Here is a 17,252-nt window from a genome sequence, read left to right as displayed (position 1 = left end):
TATCAGTATCAACCTCAATGTATCTTTTTACATTCAAGTTATTAACTAGATGAAAAGTCATTTCTGCAGCATGAGTTTCCCCTAACAAAGAACAGAAAGTTACAAGCCTTCCCTTACACATGCCAAGAGTAGATTCACATCTGACATCCATTTCTTCCACATAAAAAGTGAAATATCTAATATTCCACAATGAATGTTACACAGAGTTGTGATGCTGAAAGATGTCAATTCTTTACTCTCTAAGTAAAATACTCTACGCCATGCATTACCTTTGTGCCTGATTTTACAAGGATCTCAGCAGTAATGTGAGACTTGTACCTGTTTTGCTCTTCTATAACTTTAGCAACTTATAATAGCCAACTGTGTCCTGGAAAACCTTATTTTGTGCTAGCTCTAGAAAATACCTGTTTGACCAAAGAAATTATCATGCTTAACTTACATGGAAAGCAAAGTAGCTTTATTTTTATTTTTTTTAGAGAGAGAGAGAAGGGAGAGTAAGAGAAAGAAACATTGAGGAGAGAGAAAGATCAGCTACCTTCTGCACGCCCCCTACTGGGGAACAAGCCCATAACCTAGGCACGTGCCCTAACCAGAATCGAACCTGCAACCTCTTGGTGCACAGGATATCACTCCATCAACTGAGCCACACCAGCCAGGGCACAAAGCAAAGTTTCAATGGCTTCATGACTAGGCTTAACAAAAAAGCCAACACTTTTTTGGCTTTGGAGATTATAAAAAAATAGCTAACAAGTAGTTTCCAGATATTTAACACTATACTATCTATTTGAACGTGTCCTTTTTAGTTGCTTACACAAAATTCAACACATGCAGATTCACTTGTCTTGGCACACAGATTTAAACTGAATATTCACTCTGCAGTTTTTATCACTATCAACCTTTACAATGGTGGTAAGGTGTATGTTTTTTAAAAAAAACACCATTTCACTGGTTAGTAGTATGCACTACTATTTATCATTGCAATGAATCACTTTTGAAAACTAGTCTATTTTGTAACTTAAGGATATGATGAAAACTAACAGTAACCAAAGAAAAATCAGATTAAAAAACAAAACAAAAAACCATAAGCTTGCTTTTCCTGGAAAAGCAATCTGAAAGCAAAAACAACCTGCATCCTGTTTTAAATGTTACCTAGCACCAAATGACCAATTTAGTCCTTGAAGCACAGGCACTTAAAAACAAGTTATAGAGGATCCTTAGGAAAAAAACCTAAGCCTCCTGGCACCAACTACATGTTTTCTTCTTTCTTACAAAAAAAAAAAAGAATTATGACCCATGTTCTTGAGGAAGATAAAATTTAGTGTGCCTTCTCCTATTAGGAGACAAAATAAAATATTCATAACCTTAAAGGGCTTTGTCTAGCCTTAAGGAGAAATTTGTCTCTCTATAGCTCAGTAAAGCTAAAGAAAGTGGTAAGTGGATTTTAGATGGCAGAAGTCATAAATAGCCCTTCTGGGGGCCTAAAAATTCTCCTTGTGCACAGAAATTCTACACAGAGCTTCACCAGTAGGATGTGGACATATTCTGTTAATTATCCCTCAATCTCCAAACAAACAGAATTTCAGAGTCCAGAACAATTAAACTACTGAAGCTGTCCACCTTCAGTCAGTGGACTAAAAACAGTACAGGTAATATTTAAATAGTTTGTATGCTGCATTTACTGGGAAACAACACACAGAACCTTTAATTGGTCTATCTCAGTGTCATGAAATGTTTCATTTTTATGAAAATCTGGTTTTATTTTATAAAAGTAATCAAAGGATGACATAATACAGAAAGTGCAGGTTTACCCAAACTTCACAAACAGTAGCATAGAAAGTAACAGGCTGATATATAAGGAGACTATAAAATTCATACAGCCCGGCCAGTCGTGGCTCAGCAGTTGAGCATTGACCTAGGATCCAGGAGACCAAGGTTCAATTCCCTGTCAGGGCACATGCCCGGGTTGTGGGCTCGATCTCCACTCAGGGGCGTGCAGGAGGCAGCTGATCAGTGACAACTCTCTCATCAGTGATGTTTCTATCTCTCCCCCCTCTCTGAAATCAATAGATATATTTTTAAAAATAAATAAATAAAATTCATACATTTTTCTTACATTTGTGAAATGTATGTGAACAAAATTTCTTTACTGTAGAGTACTTGGTACAGCAAGAGATTTGAAGACCACAATATCAAAGACACTAATCTAAGATAAATGTGGTTGAACACTCATTTACTACTTATTAAACTAAAGTGAACATAGTAATCAGTAATCTATCTCTCAAGGGGCTTCAGGTTTTACTATGTTAAAATGCTATCTGCTCCATAAATGTTGCATTTCTCTGTAGATGTTTAATACTTTTTGTTACAGTCTTTCCCAAGATGTCAAACTCTTTGAGAACAGCAATATTACCAATCTTTTTTTAACACTTTCTCACCAGCAACAAAATAAAACTCAAGAGTTTAAATGATCTAAGGTAGTAAGACTCCAACTCATGTCTGATTTCAAATGTGATGCTGTCCCTCTATGCTAAACTGTTCTCCTAACATATTTACAGAGTACCAAATACTTAAAAGGCATTTTGTTGGGACAATCACCTTGGAAAACTGAATGTTTATGTTCAGATGTCTAGGCACTAAAGAAACGTACTAACAAAATTCTTGCATCTATCTATACTGCTTAAGAATAAGCAGACATTTAAGCATCTCAGTAAATAAATGGTATTAAAATAAAGTTAAGGCAAAGTGTTAACAGAGCCTGTAACACTAATAAGAAAACAAAGCCTTATATTCTAATTTATAATTCCCACACATCATAGTTGTCAGCAATTCATATAAAGAACTGACTGCAGCCCGGCCGGGCGTGGCTCAGCAGTTGAGTGTCGACCTGGGATCCAGGCGATCTGGGTTCGATTCCTGGTCAGGGCACATGCCCGGGTTGTGGGCTCGATCCCCAGTCAGGGGAGTGCAGGAGGGAGCCAATCAATGGCTCTCTCATCATTGATGTTTCTATCTCTCTCTCTCCCTCTCCTTTCCTCTCTCTGAAATCAATAAAGATACATTAAAAAAAAAAAAAAGAAGTGACTGCATGGGTCAGTAACTGCTAACATGAGAATAGAATAAGTGGGAAGCTTCTGCACTCAGCTACAAAAGGTTGAACTAATTTTTCTTAACATAATTTATAAACAGCTACAAGACACCCTTCTATTTTGACTCATCCTTCTATTTTACTCAACAGTAAAGAAATTATTTACATACTCTTCTTAATGTTTTTAGTTTGTGGATGTGGCTGAATTCCTCCAGCTGGAAGTCCATAGGTGCTTATTCGTTGTACAAGACTTGCAACATTCCCATGCCTTTCCCGTCTGATGGGCAAATTATCATCCTTGGATTCTGTCTCTCTCTTAATTTCCTATAAAAGGGGAAATCAGTAAATAGGCAAGTTAAGTTATATTTTATTAAATTAAATTCTCAAATGTAAAATACCAAAACACAGGTACAGTGATTATTATACAAAACATAATCGTTTTCAAACTTTTTCTCTGCCCACACAAATTTAAAGAATGCAAAGCACTTTGGTAACAGTGGCTCATTATGAGTTTAAGTCTTATCAGAATTGAAGATACAGGTAAAGAAAAGGAAGCTTAAACAACACCTCCACCTTTACCCTAATACACACATTCACCGTGAAATACATAAACAAACAATGACAAAAGATAATTCTAAGGGGTGGATAAACTTTTTCTATAAAGGGTTAAATAATAAAATGTTTTAGACTTGTGGGCCATACAATCTCTGTTTAAACAATAGACTCTGCTATTTGAAGTGTAGAAGCAGCCACATACTTAAATGAATGAACATAACTATATGCCAACAGAATTTTATTTATGGACACTAAATTTCAATTTTACATAATTTCACGTCATTAAATACTGTCCTTTTGATTTTTTTTATAACCATTTATAAAATTCTTAGCAACTCGCGGCTCACAGACATGACAAAAACAGGCAGCATCAGATTTGGCCAGTGGGCCACAGTTTGATAAACCTTGTTCTAAGTCAGAGGCTAACAGAAGATAGGCAAACCTTCATGAAAAGAAGTATTAAATTTTACTGGAAGACATAAAACATGATAAAGGGGAAGTTATACCATGTTCAGTGATTTTAAAAACTCATTATCACAAAGATATCAAATCTCCCTAAAACTGATGTAATGATGCAATGCAATTCCAAAAATATCTCACAGATTTAGGAGAGCAATTTAATAAACAGACTCTAAGTATGTATAGGACAACAAAAGGCCAAGAACAGCCAGAATACTTCACGGAAAAGAAAGTGAGGACTTTTTCTTTTTAACTAAGATATAAAGAAAAACTATATGATACTATAAATTAGTGCAGTATTGGCATAAAAACAAAAATACTGATAAATGAAACAAAATGAAAACAAACTTGATTTAAACAAACAAAAATGAGAAAAAATTAAATCTTAATATGCATTGTGCTTGTAAAACTAATGTTCCCTATTTTGGGTGTAGGGAATAAAACTGGATTCCTACCTCACACATTTGATATTAGAATTAATAATTTCTGTTCATTAAAATTAAGCATTAAAAAAAGTGAATCACTAACCAGATGATATTTTTTCACACACGAAGTTAAAAAAGAATTTCTATCTCCAGGTGTTTGTGTCTACCACAATGTTAACCAGTCGTTACTCTCTAACTAGTAGGATTTCAGATAATTTTGACTCCCTTATACAACAAAAGTGTTTGATGCGCCCGGCCAGCATGGCTCAATGGTTGAGCATCGACCTATGATCCAGGAGATCGAGGTTCAGTTCCCAGTCAGGGCACATGCCCAGGGTTGTGGGCTTGATCCCCAGCAGGGCACGGTGTGCAGAAGGCAGCTGACCAATGACTCTCTCTCATCATTGATGTTTCTCTCTCTCTCTCCCTCTGCCTTCCTCTCTCTCAAATCAATAAAAATATATATTTTTTAAAAAAGTGTTTGATTCCTGCTTTTTTTTTAAACAATGCATAATGTTTTGCAATCAGAATAAAAGTTTTTCCATTCTGGGAAAACTGTTAAACTGGAGGAGAATTGTGAAAAATTATTAAAGTAGAAATCATGGAAGACAAAATATAATAGAGACAGCTTGCTTCATTTTTATGGGTAATGCACTTAAGGAAAAATACTTTGATTTGCTATTAATAATATGTGACATATCAACATCTGAAAATCTCAGTTTTCAGACTAAGTATTTTTCAAACTAACACAAGCATAAAATCTATGTGAAGACTGGTAGTTACAAACTCAACATGCCAAAGAGTATTATTCATTTTGGATTCTCCTGTCTCATGAGCTACCTACGTTTTAAACAAATGAAAGTCATATCTCTGACAGCTATTGTTGCTTTCCAGTACAAGACCAAGAACTTAGCCTGACATTCGAATCTTGTTCTTTTAAAAAGTAACTCTAGTTTAACCTAATATGATTCAAAGTACAGGTTCAGGAGACAGATGACTTGGATACAAATTTTGGCATTATCCTGTTTACTATACAACTTTGGATATTTGTTATTTTTTAATAAAAATTATGTTAATAAATATATTTGAGACAATATTTCCCATTTCTAAAAAAATTAATTTACAACATATTGCTCAAGATCTAGAAACATTTTAAGGACCTTCAAAATTCTTTGAAACATAATCACATCCATGAATGTCAGATATAATAAATCTGAGGACAAGATATACAAAATGAAAGGGAGAAGCAAACAAAAATATATATATGGTCTACTCTACACGGGGAAAACTCAGGTTCTAAATACATAGTGCCAACTAAGATGAACTCAAGGCTATAAGTGAACTCAAGGCTATAAGCAAAATTACAAATAAAGTTTGGATTGGGCTCCTCCTCCACCTCTTCCTGAAACTATCTACTACCAGGCACCTCTCCCCCCTCACTTCCCCTCCCTAACTCCCCCTCTCTCACCAACTACTCCCCTTTCCTGTTCCTGGACACATAGTGCCTCCAAATTACTCTTTGGCTACCTTCAACAGCAAATTTTATTGAGTCACTATGAAGTATTAGTAAGACTTCCAGTGTTTCTTTCTTCTTCTGCCCTTGACTGCCCTCTACTTCATCAGCCAGTATATAAAATACATATTAATCTCGTCGCATCTATTTTCTACCAACTTCACTTCCTTTCCTGACTTTGAAGATGACTCCAGGAGATCCAGTTTAAAAAAAAAAAAAAGTCCTCTGGTAGACAGTATTATGTCTTGACAAAGCAAGCTCAGAAAAACTCTGAATCTCATTCCACAAATGAGGAAAGCCCTCTACATAATAAGTAATTCAATTTTTCAGTCCAAAATTGGCCAAGAAAAAATACAATGGGGATAATTTCCAAATAGATAAGAATGTACTATATTGATTTTTATTTCATAGATAAGGGGTTAAAAAAACAGCAAATTAAAGGAAGATGAGAAATATAAGCACATTAGGGAGCTAAAATGATTGGAGAGAATATAGTTATTCTTCACCTATTAAGGTAATCAAACATACTTAACTCTAACTGCACTAACCAAAAACAGGTAACTTAAAAGATGATCAACAAAATTCACAAACATTCCTTCATGTTGTAATATATCTATACAATAATCTGGTTATCTGATCCTGGCCAGTGCATGATCATCATCTGAGAATAGAAATCACTTGACTTCTATATCATAAAATCAAAGGTTACAAAGAATAAATACCAGATAAGAGGGTAAGAGCTTTTCTCTTAAATGACATAGGTTATCTAATCAGCAAATTCCTAAGCAATTACAGATCTGTTTATGCTAATTCAAATTAAGGAATATACTTATTTTTAATTTTACATTCAGGATTTCCAAAAAGTGTTATATAGAACTAGAACCTCCCAAACTTTACAGAAGCATAAATCAGAAGATACGGAAAAGTGACATTATTAAGAATAAGAAAACTAAGATGAAATGTTTGGTACCTATATGCTGTTCCAGCTTTGACTGCATCAACATTAGACCCACATTTAAAAAATTAGGTTTCCAAGCTAACAAAATGGTTAACCCCAATCATAAAGTTTTTGTTTTGTGGAATACAAGTCATAATATATAAGGAATGATCCATAAGGAACCACCTAAAGGTCATCAGATTTTCCTTTTTATTATGATTAAACTGGATGTTCACACACACACACACACACACACACACACACACAAATATCTTAATTGCAACGCAAAATGACCAACAGAGAAAAATATCCTTAATATGAAATCAATGTGTACCTTCTGAATGCTAACATATCAGAATCATCAAGGAAAACAGCAAAGATATAATACAAGATGACTATTTTAAAAGTTTCTAAATTCATTTTCTCCTCCCCCAAATAAGCTATTCTCCATGTAACTGCTGTCTCTCCACTTTGGACAAAGGGCCTCCCTATTTCAACTATGCACTATCCATGCCACATCTGTAAAAGTGAAGAGTAGGAAGGGGGAGTTATGTACATTCATGGCATCCTACTCCTTTTCTTTTCCTATCACAGGAAAGCTAATGACAGCCAAGAGAAGTAGAGTGGAAAAAACACTAATACAGAACTCTTCTCCTATCCATATTCTTTCCGGCATACCACACTGATTGAAATGAACTGAAAATACCTCAATAATTTATAAAGGTCATATTTTTCACACTAGTTTTATTAATTTAAAAAAATGTTATTTGTGCTTTCAGCCCTAGGATGAAGGGGTTTTAGGATAAGAACGGCAGGGGGTATGGTCCAGTCTAGTATGACTCCAAAGACACCAGGCCTACACGGAGATCCTTCTCTCAAAGCTGCTAAACTCCTTGAGACCACAGATGACATGACAAGCAGGCAACGAGTACTGATCTAATAAAAAGCAAAACCAGGAGATGCCCCAGAAGCCGAGGTTCTGGCAATCAAGCTTTCCTGGTTTAAATTACAACTTGAAATACTTTAGCAGAAACAAAATATATTAACTCTTTAAGGGGAAAAAAACCTAGATTTTAACTTTCCAAGTACCAGGTAAACACTAACATGATTTACATCATAATGTTTCAACTTTATGGTGTGAAAAGTAGGGTATAAAGGGGGATAAAGGTACAAATAATTCAGTTGAAAAGATTTTCTACAGAAAACAGTCTGTAAGGTATTTACCAAATTTCTTTTCTTTTTTTTAAACATATGTTTATTGATTTCAGAGAGAGGAAAGGAGAGGGAGAGAGAGATAGAAACATCAATGATAAGAGAGTCATTGACCAAGGCCGCAGCCCAGGCATGTGCCCTGACTGGGAATCGAACCCTGATCACCTGGGTCCTAGGTCATCGCTCAACTGCTGAGCCACGCCCGGCTGGACTTTACCAAATTTCTAAAAATGGAAGGAGGTTTTTAAAAGAGGGTTGTAAGAAAATAAATGTATTTTTCACAATAGATATTTCTATACTGCTTAAATTTTGTTTCAACATGCATTACTTAAGTGATTTTTAATAAAAAAATGTGGTGGGCCCACAAATAATAGCACCATAAGTCAAATTGCTCTACTAGTGCATTTAGAAAGATCTTAGTTGTGTAAGCACCCATTACAAAATCTAAATCCTTACACCTCTTTTCCTTACATTACCTGTATTAAACTATTTCTCTAACTCAGTGAATAGTGTATATGGGATTCAAAATATTATCAGAAGTAACCCAAGTCACAAAACAAACTGCCCTTAATCAGTGTGTAAAGAATAGTTAATGTTTTACAATACGTAACAGAAAATATACTACGATGTATCATGAATAACTACACACAACTTTTACATTATGTTTTATTGTAATTCTCAACAAGCAAATAAAAGTTGTCTTCCATTTGGTATTTTGATATCTATGGAGTTTTCTCCTCTACTGTGTTTCCAATTAAGGAAAGTAAATAAAACACCAAATGTTCTTCTCCTAATTTAAAGCTAGCTTCCTGAACTGTTCTACTAAAGCCACCAATTTATGTAAGCAAATGAATAGTTTTCACAAAGTAAGGGATTCAAAGAATAAAGGTCACATAAAATCAAACTGTCATTTCCTTCATTCAAGTAATAATTCTTCTTATGGAAAAAGTGGAATACCAACAGATTCGCAAAACGAAATAAGCATTCTTCCAAAAAAAATTTATATTTAAAAAACAAACAAAAAAATCACTAAGACCTTTTCCAAAGTAGCCATGTATATCAGATAGCTTATTCATCATAATGCTACTTAATATTTTTAAAGAAGCTTTTAAAAAGATTTTAAATACATTTATAGATCTAATGTCTACTTAACACATAACCTATGAAATCTAGAAATAAAATGACATTTTCAAATGCAACATAAGTAGTCACTATTTTTTTATTTTAAAAAAGCTGATTCAATAATTTAAATATTTTTTTCTAAATGCAAACAAGCAAACAAAAACTGCTAGAATTTAGGTCAAAACCAAGAAAAAACATCCAAATGATTTTTACTCACTTATCAGCTTTCTGTAGTATATGTGAGTAACTTGATTCCTTGTTTCTTATTATATCAAAAAGTCTAAAATACTTTATAAAGTTGCATTCAAAAGGAATCAAAATTTCCTTTAAAACCTTTATGAAGACTTACCAACACCTGAGACATCTTCTGTGAACATATCCACTTGTTTTTTAAAGCACTAAAATACAATCAACGTAACAGCAACAGATCCTATAAAAACCTGTAGCACCTCCAAGATCAGTATAAAGTCCACAAGATAGCTGCTCTGAAGCTCGCATCCCCTACCCAAAACTACTGCCCTAAGACTCTTTAAATACGACGAATATTTCTGTTAATCTCTTTTGATGTATTATTTCACTGATATTTCTCAGCTTTCCCCATAACCTTCGGTGCTTCAATACTTGTAAACTACCAAGTGCCTTCTACATTGGTGCCCCTCCCTTTGCCCTCCCTAACTTCCTCTGACTCACTCACTCAGGTGATCAGACTGTGCACTCTAGCATATAAGAAACTCAGTGAGCAGAGTTCACTAACATTTATTAAATACCTACAACTAGTCAACTGCACTGTTACCTACTTTCATGTTATCTTAATCTTCAGAAGCAAGTCATAAAATAAAGATATCAACTATACTTATTACCTATTTACTGAATGCTAATCTACTCTTGTGTTAATGATAACTAATATTACATTTTCTGAACACTTTATAACAATAGCTTAAGGAAAAAACAACTATTCCTACACTACTTCCAAAAGGAGAAACTCTTCTACATTTTGAGTTTTTAGACTGGTTAAGTATGTGCATTACAATCGCTATTTAAAGGTATCAATATCTAGACTTCCCATTACAAAAAGACAGATGCATTTTTCACTATTCCTCCCACTAGGTACAGTTAAAAACTCTGGACATTATATATATATATAGATATATATATATATATATATATTTTTATTTTTATTTTATTTTTTTTTTTTTTTTAAATATGTTCTTGCTTGGCCGGGCGTGGCTCAGTGGTTAAGCGTCGACCTAGGATCCAGGCGATCAGGGTTCGATTCCCGGTCAGGGCACATGCCCGGGTTGCATGCTCGATCCCCTGTAGGGGCATGGAGGAGGCAGCCGATCAATGACTCTCTCATCATTGATGTTTCTATCTCTCTCTCTCTCCCTCTCCTTTCCTTTCTCTGAAATCAATAAAGATATGAGAAACCAATGTCATGGCTTACTATGTATACACCATCAATATACCATTTTAAGGAGAAGAAAAAACAGAGAAATTATGTGATTTGCCCTACATCACACCGCCAGCAAAGGGCAAAACTGGAATTTGACTGTGTTTAAATACAATTATTCTACTCCAATTTCCATGGTATTTGCATTACACTCCATTTTAGGTTATAAAAAAGATGTCAACTTATAAAACAAAAATAAAAACAAAAGTAACCTTCCTCCATAAGTTCAATTCCTTACTATAGCTTTTCTCAGTTGTTTCAAGAGATAAAATGTAGTTAGTTCACCTTCTCTAAAACCAATGAACAGAATATCAAGTATGAGTTCATACTTAGAGGTAAAATCACAGCTAAAATAAACACAAATTTATTCAGGGAACAAATATTTACTTAACAACTACTGAACAAATTGGACAAATAAATGAGACATACACTCTAGCCTTCCCAGAAGAACTCATAATCTAATGAGGTCAGGGATGTGGTTGGGTATAAGAAAACTAATACAGAAAATAAGACAATTATAAGTGAAGTGTAAATATACAAATATTCTTTATTTTTCCCTCTCTTAAACTACTATTAACTTTTTTAGTTTGTAATAGATTTCAACGTTTTCTGGCAGAGGTGACTAGAATATTTAATAAAAAAGGAATGTTTGGTTATAGTTGAAGCGTAACTGTTACGTCCTATGATGGATTAACTACAGCAACGCTGAAAAGCAACAAGATACAATAAGACTTAAAGAGGCAACAATCCTGGATGTCAGTTCATATTCTATGTTTCATTAGCTATGCAACATTGGGTAAACCATTTAACCTCTTAGTCTATATGACACCATATTTGAAATGGAATTATCATCTGCCCTACTTACTTCACAAGACTTTTGAAGGCTCAACTAAGAATTTCACAGCAAGCCCGGCCAGCATGGCTCAGTGCTTGAGAATCAACCTATAAACCAGGAGGTCACAGTTTGATTCCCAGTCAGGGCACATGCCCAGGTGGTGGGCTCAATCCTCACCCAGTAGGGGGTGTGCAGGAGGCAGCGGATCAATGACTCTCTCATCACTGATGTTTCTATCTCTTTCTCCCTCTCCCTTCCTCTCTCTGAAGTCAATAAAAACATTTTTTTTTAAAAAAAGAATTTCACAGCATAACTTCTTTGTAAATTATGAAGTGCTACCCAAATGCAAACTACTATTTATTTATTTAAAAAGATAGACAGGTAGACACATACATACATATATACACAAACATGCAGTGTTGTTATCTACCAGGACACCAAGAAACAATGACATCCATTATAGGGGTACTTGGACCTCTAGTTTTTTTAAATTCTGCAGAGTAAAAATTTATCTAAAACATTTGTTATATTTATACATAACATTAAGATATGATGTTCAAGATTAAATCCTATGAAGTAACAGCTAGAAATTTAAGGGAAAATACTTACCTTAACAAAATTATCAGGAAACATTCCTCGTCTCCCATTCAGTTCCCCTTCCAGCCATCCTTCCTCCTGTAGTTTTTTCACATTCCTGATGATTTCCCCAACTCGAATAGTTAACTCATCATCATGTACAGCATCATAGTCATACTCCACAATATAGTCAACTAAAAAAAGAAACAATAGATTAATGTCTAAAACTTAACTCGTAAAATACTATTAAGCCTATTACTAAACTAAGGAATCTGTTTAACAACAATAATTAATATTACAAAGATATCATCAAGGCTTATCTCAATGCTTTTAAATATTTCGCTACATCAGCAAATTTCTTGACTACCTTAGTATAAAGCATAGTACAAGTTTTAAGTAGAAGGCTCAATACAATGTATAATTCATGCCATCAGTTGTTCTTACAGTCACTTGTTCTTCGTGTTTAGGGGCCGACAAACTCTAAGTTGGTCCCCAAGATCTCATCTCTTTTTTTTTTTTTCAAATATATCTTTATTGATTTCAGAGAAAGGAAAGGAGAGGGAGAGAGGCAGAAACATCAATGATGAGAGAGTCACTGATCGGCTGCCTCCTGCACACTCCCAACTGGGGGTCAAGCCCGCAACCTGGGCATGTGCCCTGACTGGGAATCGAACCCTGATCGCCTGGATCCTAGGTTGACACTCAACCGCTGAGCCACGCCCAGCTGGGCGATCTCATCTCTTGATAGTCATGTCCTTGTATAATTCTCTTTTCTTGAATGTGAACATGACCAATAGAATATGACAAACATGATGAATTGAATGTGACAACATAAGATCATAATATCTGTCTTCCTAGGAAACTCATTTGCTGACTTTGAAGATACAAGGTGCCATGTTGTAAGCTGGCCAATGGAGAGGACTTCATGCAAGCATTTGAGGGAGGTCTAGAGTTGACAACCAGCAAACACTGAGGCCCACAGTCCAACAGCCCACAGAGAACTGAATGATGCCAACAACCATGTCAGCTTGGATCCTTCCCCAGTTGAAAACCCAAGCCCTGGTCAATACCTTGATTACAGCCTGCAGAGGACCCAGTTAGCCCATGCCCAGGTTGCTGAATCACAAAATCAGTGAGATAATAAATGTATATTGTTTTAAACTGCTAAGTGTGTGGCAATATTGTCACAGAATGATATAAAATGAATACACCCTGAAATGAAGGTTAATGAGGATCCATATTTCATCTCCTTTAAGTATAAGATATTAGATTATGAAACATGATTTATCCATACCATTAATATTTTATAGGGCTCCATAAAAGAAAAGCAGTAACAGATTTCCTATTCAGATGGTATACTAGCCATACCTCCATTCATCTTTTTTCCTTCCATAATAATGACAAGTAAAAAGATCATACACATGCAAAACCTACAACCAAAAAAAAAAAAGGAGTAAAGGGAATATGGGCAGACACTGTTGGCTGTCAAACCAACAGCCATTCCCATACTGACCGCCCCTCCTTCCCTTCTCACTGAACCTTTTTGTTCAGGTTCTTTGAGACCCTGTACTTTTACAAGTGAGGCTTCTCTCAGTCCCAGGGGTTAATTCTTGACTAGTCAAGACCAGTACTTCTCAAATACTAATGTACAATTGAGTCATCTTTATTTACTTGCAGAAGCCATCTTGTTGACTCTGATTAAGTAGGTCTCGGGATACCTAATGCTGCTGGTCAAAGAGGCAAAGGTCTAATGATAGTTGATTTATAGTAATTTTATACACACAAACTCTGATGAGTTTTCAAACACACATGTGATGGGTGGATTCTGACCAATAAGATGCGAGCAAGATTTCTGGAAAGGTTTTATTTGACCTTAACTACAAAACACAAAGAAGGAATGTTCTCCTACTGACTTTGGACGTTCTTTGATGAGAATGTAATACCCAAAACTGCCACAACAATTCGAGACAAGATAAAGAGCAGGTACGATTAGGATGAAAGAGAAGATAAAAGTGACCTGGATCTTTGCTAAATTAACCATTCCCAGAATTACAATACCTTTATATTTCTTGTTATAGAAGTAGCTTTAACTTTTAAGTGTATTTTAGTCAGTATATCTATCTGCAGCTGAACACATCCCAACCTCAAAAGGGAGCCAGAGAGAATTTTAATTTGTGAAAATAAATCCATACTAATAAAGCCAGGAATAGGAAGCCCAGAGAACTTAAGAAACTATAAATGAGATACCGAATTGTTCTGTAGAACCCCAGAAAGGCTAGAAATTCAGAAAAGGAAGGCTCATGGTAAATGTAAAGCTGAAAATAGAGAAATTAATCTCCATATGGAAAAGCTGACACCCATGATCAACCACAATAGCTCTAAGACACTAATGCTAAGTAGGCAGGCACTTTTCTCCTAAGACAAAAACCTAAATGGTTAATCACACACACACAGTTTGGGGAAACTAGTATAGCTACTAAGTATGAATGCTAGTTTCTTACAGAAAGGACTACTGATTTCCAGAATTTAAAGGTCTCCAGAGCCACGCCTAGCTCCCCACCTGTTAATTCTAAAATAAAACTCTAAGTCCTAGCAATATAAACAGAGTTCCCAATCAGCTTTTTACTAAAAGGAACCAGAAGTCACTAAGAATAGGGGCAATTCCAGGGCTAAGGCAGGAAAAGCACAAAATAAGCCTGAAACATAGTGTTATGCCAGACAGCAAAGAAGTTCTCAAAAAAGGACGAGGTGATGCCAAAGGACAAAGAAAAGTGGTATTATTTTAAAGGCTCTTACTCGGCCGTATCAGGAAAATTTGAGCATCAAAATAAATAATGATAGTAACAGAATATACTCCACTGAATAAAATAAGAAGCCATGAGTCCACACATGTATACATAAATGTTAATTTCTTAAATTTTATGGTTGGATTATGATTAAGTAGGAAAAGGTCTTAGTTTGTAGAAAATATAGAGTAAAATACTCAGAAGAAAGGTATCAGTCAGGAAAAAATTCTTTGTACGGTACTTCTTTTATTTATTTATTTATTTTAAACATAGCTTTATTGATTTCAGAGAGGAAAGGAAGGGGGAGAGACAGAGAGAAACATCAATGATGAGTCATTGATCGGCTGCCTAGCCCGCAACCTGGGCATGTGCCCTGACCAGGAATCAAACCCTGATCTCCTGGGTCCTAGGCTGATGCTCAATCGCTGAGCCACACCTGGCCGGGCTGTACGGTACTTCTTAATTAACATTTCTACATTTCAAAATTTTTAAATAAAATTTAAACACATACAAATTTAAATCCTCAGAGATGTTGAGGTATACATCAAAGATACTACCATCTGATAAGGGGTTAATTTCCAAAACATGTAAAGAACTCACACAGCTCAACACCAGGAAGACAAATAATCCAATTAAATATGGGCAAAGGACCAGAATAGATACTTCTCCGAAGAGGACAGATGGTCAACAGACATATGAAAAAACGCTCAAGGACACTAGTCATCACAGAGATGCAAATTAAAACAACAATCAAGTATCACCTCACTCCTGCCAGAATGGCTACCATCAACAAATCAACCAACAAGTGCTGGCGAGGGTATGGCGAAAAGGGAACCCTCGTGCACTGTTGCTGCAAAATGGTGCAGCCACTATGGAAAACAGTATGGAGTTTCCTTAAAAAATTGAAAATGGAACTGCCCTTTGACCCAGAGATCCCAATTCTGGGAATATATCCTAAGAATCCCAAAACATCCATCAGAAAGAATATATGCACCCCTATATTCATAGTAGTGTTATGTACAATAGCCAAGATCTGGAAACAGCCCAAGTGCCCATCAGTAGAAAAGTGGGTAAAGAAGCTGTGGTACATTTACATAATGGAATACTATGCAGCTGTTAAAAAGGAACTGTTATCTTTTGTAAAAGCATGGATGGACCTGGAGATTATTATGCTAAGCAAAATCAGACAGACAAAGAAAAATACCATATGATCTCACTTATATATGGACTCTAATGAACAAAATAAACTGACAAACAAAACAGAACCAAAGGCATGGATTCATGGAACAGACTGACAGAGGTCAGAGGGGAGGGGGAGAGAGGGACTGGATGAAAGAAGGTGAAGAGATTAGCCAAATAACATTTATGCATAGCCCATAGACAGAGAGAATAGTACGGTGATAGCCAGAGAGAGGGGGACAGAGGTTGGGTAGAGGTGGGTAAAAGGAGGAAACTGGGGACATCTGTAATAGTATCAACAATAAAAATTTTAAAAAGCTCAGTTTAATATTTTAATACATTAAACTATTTTATTCTAAAAACTAAAATAAAAAAGATATTGCAGATTAAGTTCCAGACCACCGCAATAAAGAGAGTATTACAATAAAGCAAGTCATACGAATTGTGTGGTTCCCTAGTGCATTTAAGTTTATACTATACTGCAGTCTATTAAGTGTACAATAGCATTATGTTAAAAAAAAATACACGTACCTTAGTCCAAAAATACTTTACTGCTGCCCTGGCCAGTGTGGCTTGGTTGTCAGGAGCATTGTCCTGTACACCAAAAGGTTGCAGGTTCGATTCCCAGTGGGGGCACATGCCTGGGTTTCAGGTCAAATCCCCAGGCCTAGTAGGGGTGTGTACAGGAGGCAACCCATCAATGTTTCTCTCTAGCTTGCTCTCTCACTCTTCCTTCCTCTTTTTCTAAATATCAGTGAAAAATGTTCTTGGATGAGTATAAAAAAAATAAAAAATTTATTGCTAAAAAAATCTAAACATTACCTAAGCCTTTAGTGAGTTATATTTTTGCTGGTGGGTGTCTGGCCTCCATGTTGATGGCTGCGGACTGACTGCGTAGTGGCTGTTAAAGACTGTGATGGCTGTGGCAATTTCTTATAAGACAACAATGGAATGTGCCACATCAATTGATCTTCCTTTCACAATTTCTCTGGAGCAGGCAATGCTGTTTGATTTTCCCCACAGAACTTCTTTAAAAATTGTCATCAATCCTCTCAAACCCTGCCCTCTTTATTAACTGATTTTGTGTAATACTGTGGTACCTCAGTTTTCAAACATCT

General features: G+C 35.5%; 1 protein-coding gene across 2 annotated transcripts in view; it reads right to left on the bottom strand.

Moving 5' to 3' along the window:
• Positions 1-17,252, bottom strand: part of CD2AP (CD2 associated protein) — a 91,424-nt gene that overhangs the window by 57,039 nt on the left and 17,133 nt on the right. For both annotated transcript variants that reach the window (XM_016212736.2, XM_087817439.1), the window contains exons 2-3: positions 12,203-12,363; positions 3,256-3,409 (exon numbers count right to left, since the gene is read on the bottom strand). In XM_016212736.2, coding sequence (XP_016068222.1) covers positions 3,256-3,409; positions 12,203-12,363 — 315 coding nt within the window. The remainder of the gene's footprint in view (positions 1-3,255; positions 3,410-12,202; positions 12,364-17,252) is intronic.

This window comes from Miniopterus natalensis, chromosome 5, assembly GCF_054644295.1.
Source record: "Miniopterus natalensis isolate mMinNat1 chromosome 5, mMinNat1.hap1, whole genome shotgun sequence".
NCBI classification, from domain to species: Eukaryota; Metazoa; Chordata; class Mammalia; order Chiroptera; family Miniopteridae; genus Miniopterus; species Miniopterus natalensis.
Note: the sequence above shows the minus strand (reverse complement) of the source record. Positions and strands in the feature narration are given on the sequence as shown.